The 15687-nt window shown below is 44.0% G+C and overlaps 1 protein-coding gene across 4 annotated transcripts in view; it reads right to left on the bottom strand.

The window, feature by feature from the left end:
• Window positions 1-1977: 1977 nt before the first annotated feature.
• tox2 (TOX high mobility group box family member 2) overlaps window positions 1978-15687 on the bottom strand; it is a 135254-nt gene continuing 121544 nt past the window's right edge. For all 4 annotated transcript variants that reach the window (XM_051932657.1, XM_028812391.2, XM_051932659.1 and 1 more), the window contains 4 exons: window positions 14962-15042; window positions 7940-8332; window positions 5582-5718; window positions 1978-2705 (listed from right to left, as the gene is read on the bottom strand). In XM_051932657.1, the coding sequence (XP_051788617.1) occupies window positions 2669-2705; window positions 5582-5718; window positions 7940-8332; window positions 14962-15042 (648 nt within the window). In that variant the 3' untranslated portion in view covers window positions 1978-2668. The remainder of the gene's footprint in view (window positions 2706-5581; window positions 5719-7939; window positions 8333-14961; window positions 15043-15687) is intronic.

Here is a 15687-nt window from a genome sequence, read left to right as displayed (position 1 = left end):
TTCACATAACTGAGGGAATCGCAGCTGCCTCTGAAAAATGGAGGCCTGCAGCAGGCTGAACCAGAAAGCAGACTCTGAGAAAGAACGGTTTGGTTTTTATATAGCGCCTTCAGAAAGACCTGCTTCCATCTTTAACTGCAGTAGAAGAAGAGTAAGGGGCTCAAATGGGGACGAAAGCCAGACTACTCAGCAGCTATCAGTCTACCCATCGGCCACCCGATTATAGATGTATATAGCGCCTCACACACCCATAGTGGCATTAGTTATTGTAGTACATTAAATCAGACCAAAACCGAAGAGCGTTGCGATAACCGCCACTCCACCCCGATGACACTTCAGATGAGGCCAAATAAAGAGGAGCCAACTGTACCTGAAATAGCGCGGTACCACATCACATCAAAGTGCCATCTCGGGAGTGGCATAGCGAGGTGGCGGCATGATTGGCCAAAGGGCTCAGATACAATTCGTGTGTAAGCAGCGGGGTTTGGAAAAATATCACTCAGGAATGACAAAAGTCAAATTCTCTGATTTCGATCCACAAATACTTCAAAAATAATTTTCAGTCTGTCCTTCTGTGACGGCATCAGGCACAGCAGTTGAAATGTATGAGGCGATAAGAAAAATAAACATTACACCGATAAGAATTTCTAGGAAGATAAACAACTAATTTATAATTTCATTTCATTATCAATCTGAATGCGCTCTTGCTCTGCTCATCTCCACCTATCACTTGTACACTACACTGGTTCTTGTTTCTGCAGCGTAATTATATTAAACTAATAATTAGAACATGTCTTATCAGTGCGTTTATATTATATTCTTATCTAATTGATGCTTATAAATAATTATATGTGAAAAATTATTGCTGTTTCTCTATATATGAACAAATCTATGCAAAATGTATCTTAATTTTTCTCTCTACGTCATTTTAATTTTCTATTTAAATAGGTTCACATATTCAGGGTGGCAAATTGAAGCTCCGCCCCCGCCCTGCCCAAGGTACGCCCCTGCCTGTGTGTCTTCTTATCCAGGGCAGGGTGGCAGCGGGCACAAGGCAGGATCAGTCCCTGGGCAGGCTGGAATGGTGGCGTAATGAAGCTCAGTAGAATGCACGTCATCACTTATTTTAATAAGCAGTGCGGACTTACTAGTCCAATATTTTCAATATGGTGCAGTGTTTAATGAATAGGACATACAGTAATGTAGTAACTGTTTGTTTTCCTTCAAATAAAAGTTTATTTTAAAAAAAAAAAAAAAAGACGTGGCACGGGGTAGTTGACGCTACATTTGCTTTTTTATTTTCAAAGAGGGTGTCCATAATCAACGCAGCAATTGACTTTTAAAACATAATGGTGCATAATGAAGGTAGGAATTGTTATTTTTCAAAGAGCATTATAAAATGCACGCCATAATTAATTTAAATAAGCAGTGAGAGGTTATTAATTCAATATTTTGAATATGGGGCAGCGTTTAATGAATGGGTGTTTAATTATTTTTCTCTATTTAAAAGTAAAAAATCAAGTAAAAGTTGATTTAAAAAAAAAAAAAGATGTGGCACAGTGTAGTCGATGCTGTATTTGCCTTTTTTATTTTACAAAAGGATGGCCATAATCAATGCAACAACTGAATTTTAAAACATAATGGTGCATAATGAATGTAATAATAACTTATTTTGCAAGGAGGTGGGCACAATGAATTCAGTAATTGATTTGGAATAAGGCGAGTGGTCCAAACAAAGCAGTCATCGATTTTTTGTAATTTATTAATGCGATAATTGAATTTGAAAATGGGACACGGTATAGAATGCGTGTTATTTAAAAAGGAGCTATAATGATTACAATAACGGGTTTGTTTATAAGGGGTGGAGCATAAGTCACGTAATCATTTATTTTCCAGGGTGTAATAAATGCAATTATTGATTTTAAAATGGACACCAAAAATGTCCCAAGTCTAAGTAAATATGACAAAAATGAACACGCATGCAGTGGTCTTATGAACTTATGGGACAGGACAGAATATGCAGACTCCTGATTGGCTGAGGCAGGACCAAGCTGGTAGCCAATGAACGAGGTGGACTTGAATCCCCAAGTTAAATTCGATAAAGTGATATTTACAATCACACTGTGACAGATCCATTAAACCTCGACAGGTTGCCTGTGTATGATTCAAAAGTTCTTTTTGTTTTATTTCCTTCATTGGGCACAGGTTTAGTCTTTCGAGCCCCTACCGCCCACACTTCTACGCTCTCTTGCACAGTACAGTCTGTGAGACTGAAGCCTCCTTTGAATCTGCGAGCAATTCAGAAAGTCCAAGATGGAGAGCTGCTGGAAAGCTTTAAAAAAAAAAAAAAAAGAAAAGAAAAAAGAAAGTAAAAAATCGAGAATCTGAAAAACTTGACTGCACTGTTTGTGTTCGTATATTAAAGCTGAATGGCTCTTTAAAAAGTAATTTAAAGAAAACGGCCAAGAAGAAGAAGAAGGGGGGTGGGTAGGTAGGGGGGTGGGTGCTCTGCAGGCGTCCATAGAGGCCTGTGACTCTAAGTGCTTGGCAAGAAGCTCACTAGTAGTCTTTAGGACTTGCGTGAAATCCTTCAAAAAAAAACAAAAAAACAAAACAGTTATAACGCAGGAGTTCCCAGGTGTCCCAGTTTGCCAGTGGACTTTACTCTTCAAGTGAGGTAGAGTGACTTGTCTCTTGGTATCATACTGTGAGGGGGGAAAAAAAAAGAATAGAAAATAATTAGCATATTATGGTCAAATAAACATATGAGAGAAACGTCGATAAATGGAGCGGCACAGCAATGCGACGAAGGCCGAAGCCTCGTGGGCTGGGAACGTCAACCTTCATCAAGGTATGCCAGATACACACCAGAGCAGCAATGGCCTGCCATTCCAGCACAGCTAACTTTCTCAGTCCACCCCTCGCCCTTTGCTTTTCCACACAGGTTTCACCTTCCACTAATCCGGGATGCGAGCGCGTTCTCTTTGTCAGGACGACTCCTGAAATGTTTGTATTGTGCACAGATGCCCCCTTGACCCCCCACCCCGATTGTAACCCCTCACTTTCAACTCTTTATGATCTGCTGCCTTCAAGTTTACAGACGTCATCTTAGGTTCAGGTATCCAGACGTCCCTTATATGCGGGGCATGTCCCATATTTGATCATTTTCTCCCCTGTCCCGTACTGACCTTTCAGGGACACCCAAATGTCCCGTATTTAGTTCATTTTCAAATTTCGTAATAAAAATATATTTTGACTACCTTCTTACGGTACTTAGTTGCGGATGTCTAATTCCAAGACTGAGATTCTCAGTACAGTTTAAAATTCCCGAAGTATCGCTGTAAAGATTTTTTTTTTTTGGACTTTCTTGTGGTTACACAGGTGGACCCTTCAGGTTCTGGAATGTGTAGATCCCAATTCCGATATCAGAATAGTTTTCCTATTTGGGAGTTTATTTAATCCATCTGAATTATTTTTGCATCTTTTTCAAGACTGTTTTGTTTATAGCAGGTGCTGGGATTTTGTTGAGTGTTCGCTCGGCACAACCCAGAAGTGTGTGGCACGTGATGTCATCATCCCATCTGTATAAAGATAACACCGTGCACCTCCAAAACCATCCGAGTTTACGGAATGAAAATGAAGAGACTGCTGTGTCGTAATAGGCTAACAGAACACTGACTATGATTTACGATTCTTATTTTTGGCTTGACGACTGTGTGTTTGACTTCCTGGTTCTGAATCTTTGCCCCCGTTATCTTCTGGTCTCATTCTAAATTATGTTCGGCTGAACAATGGTTGGACAGCCAAATAGCACCCATCTTGACTGTGGTGGTGTCTGTCTGAATGGTTTGCCAGGTTTGTGTTTTTATTCTTCTTTTTCAATTTTGTCATCCTACAACAAACACACGAGACATCAGACAGACGAGCTTCTCTTCGAAAACAGGCGTCTTTCTTCTTTCCTTATAGTCGCACTGTATACACCTGGCTGATCGTTCATCGATTATCACCTCAGCCCAGCCCTGCGACTTAAGACAAAAATCAAACCCTGGCGGTGCCCGCAGCTGAATCCACTTTAGGAGACACTCCAGGCACTTGCTGGACTTTCTTGGGTGCCCTGATGCCTTCTTCACCTCTCTATTGTAACTCCATCAGCGTGACAGAGTGATCTCCAGCCTTGTCCTTGTCGACACCGAGGATCACTGAAGTGACGTCAGCAGGTCCTTTGGTGGCAGGGCTGACATGCAGTGGTGTTCTGGACTTTGTAATTAATTACAATTCATCTGATCCCTCGTCAGAACATTCTGGAGTAAAACCAAATTGCCATCATAAAAACTGTGGCAGCAAACTTTGTGAACATTCATATTTGTGTCATTCTCAAAACTTTTGGCCACGACTGCAGACACTCATACAGATCCGACAGGTTGGCCTAACACGTCTGGATTATAATCCCAACTATTAAGGTTTTTGTAGGATTTTCCGACCGACCAGGCTGCACACGAAATCCCCAGTTCATATTGTACCACGACATGTTCCGATCAAAGCTCAGCTCCACGTGGCCTCCTTTCAAAATTCTGCTGAGTGGTTAAGCCATGAACTTTAAACAGCTGTCTGTCCCCGATGGATTCCGCTGCTGTCGTTTCAAAGGTCAGTGCCTTCTGCCTGCTATTTCAAAGAACCAGCTCAGTTTTAACAGAGAATCACTTTTGACAGAATAATATGGAAATCTTTTCACATTTTACTTCAACACTTCCACACTTTGTGCCACCTGGTTTGTGGGTTTGATCCTTGGAAATTCATTGCTGTGTTTATTGTTCGCTTTGGCTCTTATTGCGGCCATTTATAACTTATTTGTACTCTTTTTATTCATTGTTTTCAATGGGCGCCGCCACTGGTTTATTCGTCGTGCTGGTAATGACCAGGAATTTTGCAGTGTGTGCCATCTTCAGGTCGCTTCCAATGACCCTTCCCTTAACCGAGTTTCTGGATAGCAAACATCTCCTTGTGCTTTTTGAAATGCTCTTCATTTCATTTTTGCTCTCATTTAGGAATTTTTGCCTGTCCTTTTGGCTTTAATTGTTGCTACTTGTTAATAGTTTTGAATATGATCTGTGCCTGCCCTCTTCACTGTGTCTTTTCTCCTTGATCACTTCATTCCTTGCTATTAAATTTTCCTCTTAGCACAACGGGGCTTTTGACATTCTTACTTAATGTTCGGTTCTTTTTGGTTTTCACGGTCTTGAATTTGTCTTGACATCTGGCTGCTTTCTTTCTTTCAGCTAGTTTTCACCTGCATAACACTCCTCTAATCTAAAAAAAAATCTGGTTACTTTGCCGCAGAAGTGGGGATTTGACAGCGGAATGGAAAGCCATAAGAGCAGAAAAGGAAATCTACTTTGCAATAAGAGAATGTTTCGTTGTGGACCGCTGCACACAACACTTTTCCTGCCTGCCTCATTAAATTTTGCAAGCCATTCATGTATCCATTTGCATTTTCAAACGGCTCAATACTTTTAACGGAAAGTTGCAGGTCATGACATTAGCAATGAAGCAAACTGAATGGCAGAGACCTGCTCACACTGACCTGCAGTGGTTCACGCCACACTCTCGATTGCAGTACTCACTGTCCCAGTCAGGATTCTGACCAACAGCAGGGTTGCTTGATCCTGGTGACTGTGAGCCCACATTATTCTGATACTCCGCCTGAATGTGAGGAAAGCCCTGCAAGTCAGAAAAAAAGAGGAGGAAGTCAAGGAGTGTCACCAGACGGAGGACAATAAAAATGACCTCTTGTTGTGAAATGACACTTTTTACCTGCTGCTGAGCAGCTTTCCACTTTGACTGTCTTGTTACGCTTGCACATCTAGAAATAGCCGGTCAATGTGCTGCACTGTGTGTGATGGATGGACACACATCTCTGACCCACCAATCTTTCACTGACTGTCTTAACTTCACTCGTTTCAATAGCAGTGATGCTTCTGGGGTGAAGGTCCAGTAACTTCATCACCAAAGACTGACCGAAAGTTGTTCTTAAATTCAAAACAATCCTCCAGTGGTTATCAAGGTCAGTCCTAGCTGAAAGTTTTTATTCCACCCAGTTTTACAATATACTGCCTTTCATATCTATCTATCTAATCCTACCTACTACACTACATTAAATCAATACAGTGGGTATGGAAAGTATTCAGACCCCCCTTCAATTTTTCACTCTTTGTCATATTGCAGCCATTTGCTAAAATCATCTAAATTAATTTTTTCCCTCATTAATGTACACACAGCACCCCATACTGACAGACAAAAAAAAGAATTTTTGAAATTGTTGCAGATTTATTAAAAAAGAAAAACTGAAATATCACACGGTCCTAAGTATTCAGACCCTTTGCTCAGTATTTAGTAGAAGCCCCCTTTTGAGCTAATACAGCCAGGAGTCTTCTTGGGAAAGATGCAACAAGTTTTTCACACCTGGATTTGGGGATCCTCTGCCATTCCTCCTTGCAGATCCTCTCCAGTTCTGTCAGGTTGGATGGTAAACGTTGGTGGACAGCCATTTTTAGGTCTCTCCAGAGATGCTCAGTTGGGTTTAAGTCAGGGCTCTGGCTGGGCCATTCAAGAACAGTCACAGAGTTGTTGTGAAGCCACTCCTTCGTTATTTTAGCTGTGTGCTTAGGGTCATTGTCTTGTTGGAAGGTAAACCTCCGGCCCAGTCTGAGGTCCTTAGCACTCTGGAGAAGGTTTTTGTCCAGGATATCCCTGTACTTGGCCGCAATCATCTTTCCCTCGATTGCAACCAGTCGTCCTGTCCCTGCAGCTGAAAAACACCCCCACAGCATGATGCTGCCACCGCCATGCTTCACTGTGGGGACTGTATTGGACAAGGGATGAGCAGTGCCTGGTTGTCTCCACACATACCGCTTAGAATTAAGGCCAAAGAGTTCTATCTTGGTCTCATCAGACCAGAGAATCTTATTTCTCACCATCTCAGAGTCCTTCAGGTGTCTTTTAGCAAACTCCATGCAGGCTGTCATGTGTCTTGCGCTGAGGTATGTGTGGTGACAACCAGGCCTCCAGAGTGCTAAGGACCTCAGACTGGGCTGAAGGTTTACCTTCCAACAAGACAACGACCCTAAGCACACAGCTAAAATAACGAAGGAGTGGCTTCACAACAACTCTGTGACTGTTCTTGAATGGCCCAGCCACAGCCCTGACTTATACCCAAATGAGCATCTCTGGAGAGACCTAAAAATGGCTGTCCACCAACGTTTACCATCCAACCTGACAGAACTGGAGAGGATCTGCAAGGAGGAATGGCAGAGGATCCCCAAATCCAGGTGTGAAAAACTTGGCCGACTCCTGGCTGTATTAGCTCAAAAGGGTGCTTCTCCTAAATACTGAGCAAAGGGTCTGAATACTTAGGACCATGTGATATTTCAGTTTTTCTTTTTTAATAAATCTGCAACAATTTCAAAAATTCTTTTTTTTGTCTGTCAATATGGGGTGCTGTGTGTACATTAATGAGGAAAAAATTAATTTAAATGATTTTAGCAAATGACTGCAATATGACAAAGAGTGAAAAATTGAAGGGGGTCTGAATACTTTCCGTACCCACTGTATATCTATCTAAATGCTTAGAATTTTTTTGGAAGTATTTGTTGGCCTGTTAACTAAGTGATGGAGTCAATTACAAGCAAGGATGACACACTGATTGTAAAATTTCTTGGAATAAAACCTTTGGCCATACGAGTTCCCTGTGCTTGAACTTGAGAACAACCGGACTACTCAGTTGTGAGCTGCCATTTCACGATGGCATTACAGTACAAAGAAAAGAAATGAGATCAACAGAAGATGTACTTTAAAACATCTACAATCAAGCCATAAGCTTCACCCTCATCACCCTACCCACCAGGCCGGCATAAACACAAGAAGAGGAGGGCTTGGCACGTACCTGCTGTCCAGGAGGAGGTGAATGAAGTGAAGTTGGTAGACCCATCTGATGAGAGATGATCGACTGAGACTGGACCTGCTGCATGTGAATTGGCTGTCCAAGAAGTGAGCTCTGGTGCAGAGACAGCTGTTGGTGCAGAGGTGGGCTAATCTGAAAGGATGACGGGGGCGAGGCACTAATGCTGGGCAACATCTGTGATTGGCTGAGACTTCTGGAAAGGCTGTGATGGGTCGCGCCAGTATAGCTCTGCAGATCCGTCAGGGGGAATGAGCCTGGGTTTAGATACGTCGAGGGGGTCTGCGGTGGCACGCTGTACAAAGGTTGTTTTGGTGGCATCATGTGTGAAGGTTGGCTTGTTGGGACATTTTTCCCCTCCACCTGGTCACTATAGCTCTGAAGAAGAAGAAGAAAAAACAAAAGGTCAGTTGAAAACACTTCTGAGAGTCAACAATGCAGCACAACGTGGCCCTCTAGTGGAACTCAAACTTTTACGCAGCTAGAGAACCTCAAATCAGTGGTGCCAAACTCAGATCCTGGAAGGTTGCGGCCACTTCACTTGGTTAGTCAGTGATCAAACTCTGTGGATCTGCCAAAATGTTCTCACCTCAGTATTCTCTTTAGTATGCCTGTGGCAAGTTTTCTCCAACAACGTCAAAAATATGACCAGACAAAATTTAGCACAGGGAAAATATTTGGTGGTGGTGGCTCCAGTTAGCCACTCATTCAAAAGAGGAACTACAAGGGACGTTCAAAAGGTTTCCACACTTTTAAATTTTCGTTGGAAACGGTGAAGACAGGAGGAGTAGTCATTGGGCATTAAAAAGTTGGTACGATGCTGGGAAAATTGCATTGCAAAGGAAGGTGACCATGTAGAACAAGGGATGTCATTTGGTTCTGAAATTCTTAATAGAGTTAAAAAAAAGTGTGGAAACTTTTTGAAGGTCCCTCATATAAATGAACAGTAAAAACTCCCGCTGCGCCTTACATGTGTTTGATCGATACAACCTGCCTTTGGCTTGGCACAATGCCATTCTCTGAGTTTAACCCATTTTATTGGCACTGTAATTAGAGGAGAAGAAAATGGAAGTGAAGGGGATCCCATTTGTGATGGAGCAGTTTTGAATTTGAAAAAGGTCAGGTTGGGGGGCAGGCACTGGTACAGCGCATTGTTGCACCCACCACATGACGAAACAGCTCGGTTGGCAACCCCTCAGGCAGACATGCGGTCCAGTGCCACCCTCCGGAAATGACCCTCTATCTGCCGCAGCCAGGTGTTATGTGGCCAGCCACTCGGCTCCTCAACAATGAGGGTCACCCTCAAGTAATCGCGCCACATGGCCGTAGTGCCGTAACTGACGTTCCATCACAATGCAGGTCATGTGCCTCATTCGGGACTCCGTGAGCAACGCAAAGTCAAACCAGCGGGACCCAAGGACTCTCCGAAGAGACACACATGAAGGAGTCCAGTCTTCATCTCAGGTCACTGGATAGCATCCATGTCTCACAAACAGGGAGCACCAGGACTCTAAAGACTTGGACCTTCGTCCTTTTGCACAGATATCGAGAGCGCCACACACCACTTTCCAGCGACCTCATGACCCCCATACTCTCTCAATCCGTCTACTGACATCATAGGAAGAGTCACCAGAGACAAGAATGTCACTGCTGAGGTAAGTTGACATCTCAATTTTTTTTTTTGTATAAAAATAAGGGCGGAATAGTCACAAACGTGAGCCTGATGCCTCCTGGGCCCCAAAGCGCCCAAGCAGCGGACCAGCAGGGTCTGAGGAAGAGGAGCTGAAAGTTTATGCTTAATGCTGATTATGCAGTCGGGTACCTTTTGTGGCCCCCTGCATCATAAACGTCGTAATGAGTTTCTTCTATTACCTGTCACCGGCGCTGAGATGATCTATCAGTGTTGGTTATGGTGTAATAAGCCTCATTTGTATGAAGCAGTCCAAACTCTCAGCATGATCGATGACCGAGCACATACGGTACGCCATGAAGGAAGAGCAGGCTGTTTAGGATGAAAATAAATTGTGTGCCAAAATAAATCATGGGGACCATCAGTTGCTGGAATCAGGAGAGGCCGGCGGTGGAAACAGGAGGTGCTGCCACTGAGGTGCCACTGAGAAAACGAATGGGGAGCGCGGAGAGAGAGCTGTACACACACACCTAAACAAACAAACACACACCCACACATAAATACACACACACCTAAACACACACACACACCTAAACAAACAAACACACACACACCTAAACACACCCACACATAAATACACACACACACACACACCCCTAAACAAACACACAAAAACACACACATAAACTCACACACACACCTAAACAAACACACAAAAACACACACACATAAACAAACACACACACATAAATACATACACACACACACCTAAACACACACACACACCTAAACAAACAAACACACACACACCTAAATACACCCACACATAAATACACACACACACCTAAATACACCCACACATAAATACACACACACACACACCCCTAAACACACACACCTAAACAAACACACAAAAACACACACACATAAACTCACACACATAAACTCACACACACACCTAAACAAACACACAAAAACACACACACATAAACAAACACACACACCTAAACAAACACACAAAAACACACACACCTAAACACACACACACACCTAAACAAACACACAAAAACACACACACATAAACAAACACACCCACACAAAAACACACACACATACCTAAACACACTCACACAATAACACACACACCCACACCTAAACAAACACACACACATAAACACACACACACACAAACAGCCACATATAAACACACACACATAAACACACAAACACACATAAACCAACACTCATAAACACACACACATAAACAGCCACACACACACACATAAACAGCCACACACACACATAAACACACCTAAACAAACACACACACACACATAAACACACCTAAACAAACACACACACACACATAAACACACCTAAACAAACACACACACATAAACACACCTAAACACACACACATACATAAACAAACACACACCTAAACACACACACACATAAACACACAAACACACACACACATAAACCAACACTCATAAACACACACACATAAACAGCCACACACACACACATAAACACACCTAAACACACACACATACATAAACAAACACACACACACACTTCTAGAGACTCCTTGTATTTTTCTGTCACACTACGACAGCGTCGTGCTGCACTTCATTAGACGCGGAGGCCCAGTAATCGCGTTTGTCGTTTTCATCCACTTTGACATCACAAGAGAAGCTCAAAATGCTTATTCATATTTCGCATACATTTAAATATTATTATTATTATTATTATTATTCTTTTAACATCTGGAGCATGGAAAGAAACACACACACACACACACACAGGTTCATCTTTTCGTTCTCCTAACAGTTTTCATTTTCCAACACAGATTGAATGCCTGGTGATTTTATTTACTTATTTATTTATTTTTTTGTGAAAGCCCATCAATCACCTGTTTTTTTTTTTTTTTTTTTTTTGAATTCCGTCTTTGGCAGAATATTTAATTGCACTAAATGACAGACACGATGAGCCCCCCCCACCCTCGAGACCGATTATATAAAAAAAAAAAAAAAAACAAACCCCAGCGAGGCGGCGGCGGCGGCCTCATGAATACGCCATTTGCTTTGCAATCAGGTCTACTTGTTTTCAAGCAGGCGGTGAAACTGAGCAGCCTGCCGCGTGCTTTGTTGGGCCGCGGGAAGTTAATCCCGGCTCATGGAAAAAAGAAATAAAGTGGGAGGGTGGGGCGCAGTTTTACTTCAGTATTAGGGGCTCACAACATCCCGAGTTCTCATTTATGCTACAAACCAAACCAGCATGGCTGAATGGTGAATCTCCAGTCCCCCTCAAGGACCCCCCCTCTGACAATCATCTTCAACAGCTGGCAGAACCTTTTATTGTTTTCCGAGGGCTTTAAACTACAGTCCCCTATCTCCCCCCCCCCCCCCCCTTGTTATTCACCTTTAATCCTTTCCTGACAACGGGACGAAAAACGAAAAAGTTGAATATCGAAAACTATTTGCCATGTTATTAAACCAGTAAGGGCGCACTGCACGTTATCCGCTTGACTTGACCGTTCCTGGTTTTCCTCCTCTTTCTTTTTCTCTACGTTTACCATTCGTTTGCTCAGAGGTTGATGTGTTTGCTGTTTCCTGGTCACCTCTCCTTCTCTCCACCCTAGCAGCCTGCTTCTTCTCTTCTTCCGTCGGCATCTTTTCGCGTTTAAACTGATTAAGTCAGTGTTTGTGTTGCAATTACTTTGTACATTTTCTTTAATTTTTCACTTAAGTTGGCACTTAAGTCTTAAGATATAAAGAGGTAGAGGAAGTGATGGCAAAGGTGGTAGGGATGAGAATGATGCCCGTACACGTGTGCCACATGGCCACCCTGCTGGCCGCTGCTGAGAGTTGATTCTACAATAAAATAAAAAGAGGGATAACCTTGGAGGTCAATCATCACCCTGAAAGTGGACAGTAGACGTCGCGTAGTATATGAGTACCATATTTCAGGTCAGTCGGTCCAACGGTTTGCGAGCGACAGGCGATTTAAAATCACGGACAGCCACAGTAGCGTATTACATAAGACAATAGGAAGAATATTAGAATTCATTCCCAGCCCATCAGAACGACTCCCGCCACATTTCCTCAGACACTGCCATGTGAAGAAGTCAGTAGCGCCTATGAAATGTTTTTTTCTTTGTCTAACATATGTGGTGTAGGTGCCAAGGTGGAAGGAGGGCATTCTTGCTCGGCCAGGAGGCCATAATGGATGGACGGGCTCACCAGAAGTAGTTCACTCACATCACATGACAGGTGGCAGTGCTCCTCAAGGCTGAACCTGATTAAGACACCCGCTGGATGGAATGGGAGTTGGGGGTCTGGAAATGCAGCCCCGTTGGGTATCCGTCCGTACAACTTCTAAAAATCACTGGTGCTGAGCTTTCACCATTTCACACCATCTACTCCACTGCAGGTCTGAAGGGAGCTGAAGCCATCGTCCCCGATGACCGCCTCCTACCTCGTTCCTTGTTCTCACTTCTGAAATGCCACCAGAGACTCACCACTCGGCCCACCCGTTTCAAAGACAGCTTCACCCTAAGGCCACAAGGTCAGTGAAGTCCCAGTAGCTTCATTCTACATGCCCTGCACTGGGTGTTGTACTCGCCTGCAGGTTTATGTGGAAATTGTACTTTATTACTTTTATAAAGCTCGTATTAATTAATTAATTTGTGTATTCTGCCAGGCTGACCCGCATGATTAACTTGTCTCAACACAAAATGTTATGAAATTTATGTTAAAAAAAAGAAATTGTGCTACGGATTCATTTGCTTTCACTTTAGTTTCCACTGTTCTAAGATTACTTTGATATTTAGTGACAAGTGTGTCACATTGGAAAAATCGTGTAATGATTTTTCAGTCACAATTTTTAGTGAGTTGGTGGCACTCGTGTGACCACCGGTGGTACAGTCCGACACACCCAGCGACTCAGCGCCTCCATGTTGTCATTAGAGAGTCTTCTTCTGTTGAGTCAGTCAGTCAGTTAGTCATCGTCCAACCCGCTGTATCCTAACACAGGGTCACAGGGGTCTGCTGGAGCCAACACAGGGCGCAAGGCAGGATCACATCCCGGGCAGGGCGCCAGCCCACCACACACTCTGGACAATTTAGGATCGCCAATGCACCTAACCTGCATGTCTTTGGACTGTGGGAGGAAACCCACGCAGACACGGGGAGAACATGCAAACTCCAGGCAGGGAGGACCCGGGAACTGAACCCAGACAGGTCTCCTAACGGCGAGGCGGCAGTGCCACCACTGCGCCACCGTGCCGCCCCTTGTTCTGTTGAGTACTGTCAAAAATGAAATCCACAGAGATTCAACATTGCATAACAACAAAATGTGAAACCTCAAAAGAGGTGAAAACTGTCGACGGTGTGCATGGCACGACACACCCTGGCAGCAACAAAGAGTGAGACGGTGCGAAAAAACCCAAAGTTCAATGAGATATGAGCCAGTGATGCACATCAGAGTAGAAATCATCCAACTGTGAACGCTGAAGTGGAAGAAAGGGTTCGACTGGCGATGTGACTAATTCGTAAGATGGCACCACTGCTTGTTGTCACCAATTGGCACGATTCATCGCCTGAGTCTCACCTGGTTAAACTAAAAGTACCAACCCTGGAGTAGGAACTAAAAAAAAACGCAAACGGGAACTACAAATGGCCGAGTTCCTGTGGTGGGAATCCTACAAAAGTTCCTGCTTCCTGCAGATGGCAAAGCCCCTTCTACCACTTCGCTTCCAAAGGCCCCACCTAACTGTCATATCTTATCACACCAGTGCCGTATCCAGGTAAGAGTGGCGTCATTGGCATCCTTAAGCTCTTCATCGGTACATGTAGGGCCTCGGGAACATTCAAGGAGAATGTGGTCCATTGTTTGGGTGGGTTCACCACAGGCACATTCAGCGCTGGTTGTGAGGCCCCATCTGAACAGGTTGCCCCTTCTTTTGCCCACCTTTGACCCAGCTTGGTTAAGCACACCCCAGTCTTTCCTAGAGAGGGATGTTCCATTGGGTGGATGCTCTTGAGGTGTAGGAAGAGCTTCACTGGGACGGGTACAGTCAGTCTCTCGCCACCTCTGTTTTGTGGACCAGGCCCCCCTAATGATGGGAATAGGTGGGACCTGCGGAAGACATTTCTGCCAATCCCCGGGAACTTCCCAGAAGCTCTGAGGCCGACAGTGTGACTCGCCGATTAACGCGCACGCCATTCGTGGTCTCACTTCTCATCTCAGTCTCCATGATACGTAGCTCTTCCTACCCCACCTCTCCCCAGGGAGTCCTTAGCATGTGCGGTGGTCTAACTTATCTACGCCATATCTGCCCCCCCGACCTCCTATAGAAGACATAACCTGTTACCTTGGAAACCAGGCTGGCTCTGTACGCTGCCAGGGCTTTCAAATACTCCTTCTTGGCAGCTTCTGTTTTCCTCTTGTATGCCTGCAATGTAAAAGGAGAGCGTTAGACATAAAGATGGAGTCCTGACAGGGTTAGGGGAAGAGACGAACAAAACAGGAAATTCAACCCGCGCTACTTTGTTGCACAAGGACCGGAATCCGTCAGCCCACTTTTACAAGCCACTTGAGCGATACGCTGGAAATAACAAGCCAACAAGGAGACGCGAGCCGGTGATGCACATCGGAGTAGAAGCCACCCGACTGTGACAGTCAAAGTGGGTTTGATTGGCCGTGTCAGGGATGCCCTCACTGCGGCTGTCCAATGGAAACGGGTTTAGAAAATCTGCTTCTGCGTACTGCGGAAGGAATAAAGCAATAACTGCTAAGTATTCCGATGGCTGCTGGTGTGGCCAATGGCAAGGCACGGCAAAGCTGGTGGGCCAAATCCGGAAGTATTGTTCTAGTTGTTCAGCTTCCCTGCTCTGCCATATTTGTTCCATTGTTTGGGGTGGCACAGACATGGCTCTTCTTTCGATCCTCGGCTCCTTAAATCACAGTACTCACAGATGGATTCTTCTTCTTCCATAGCTATTCCTATTTTTGTATCGGGCCACCATTTTTTTTTCCTTTGGCTAGACTTCCTCAGTAATGGGTTCAGAATCATTTTTACGGTTGGATGCTTTTCCTG

This window comes from Erpetoichthys calabaricus, chromosome 10 (assembly GCF_900747795.2).
Source record: "Erpetoichthys calabaricus chromosome 10, fErpCal1.3, whole genome shotgun sequence".
In the NCBI taxonomy this organism is placed as follows: Eukaryota; Metazoa; Chordata; class Cladistia; order Polypteriformes; family Polypteridae; genus Erpetoichthys; species Erpetoichthys calabaricus.
Note: the sequence above shows the minus strand (reverse complement) of the source record. Positions and strands in the feature narration are given on the sequence as shown.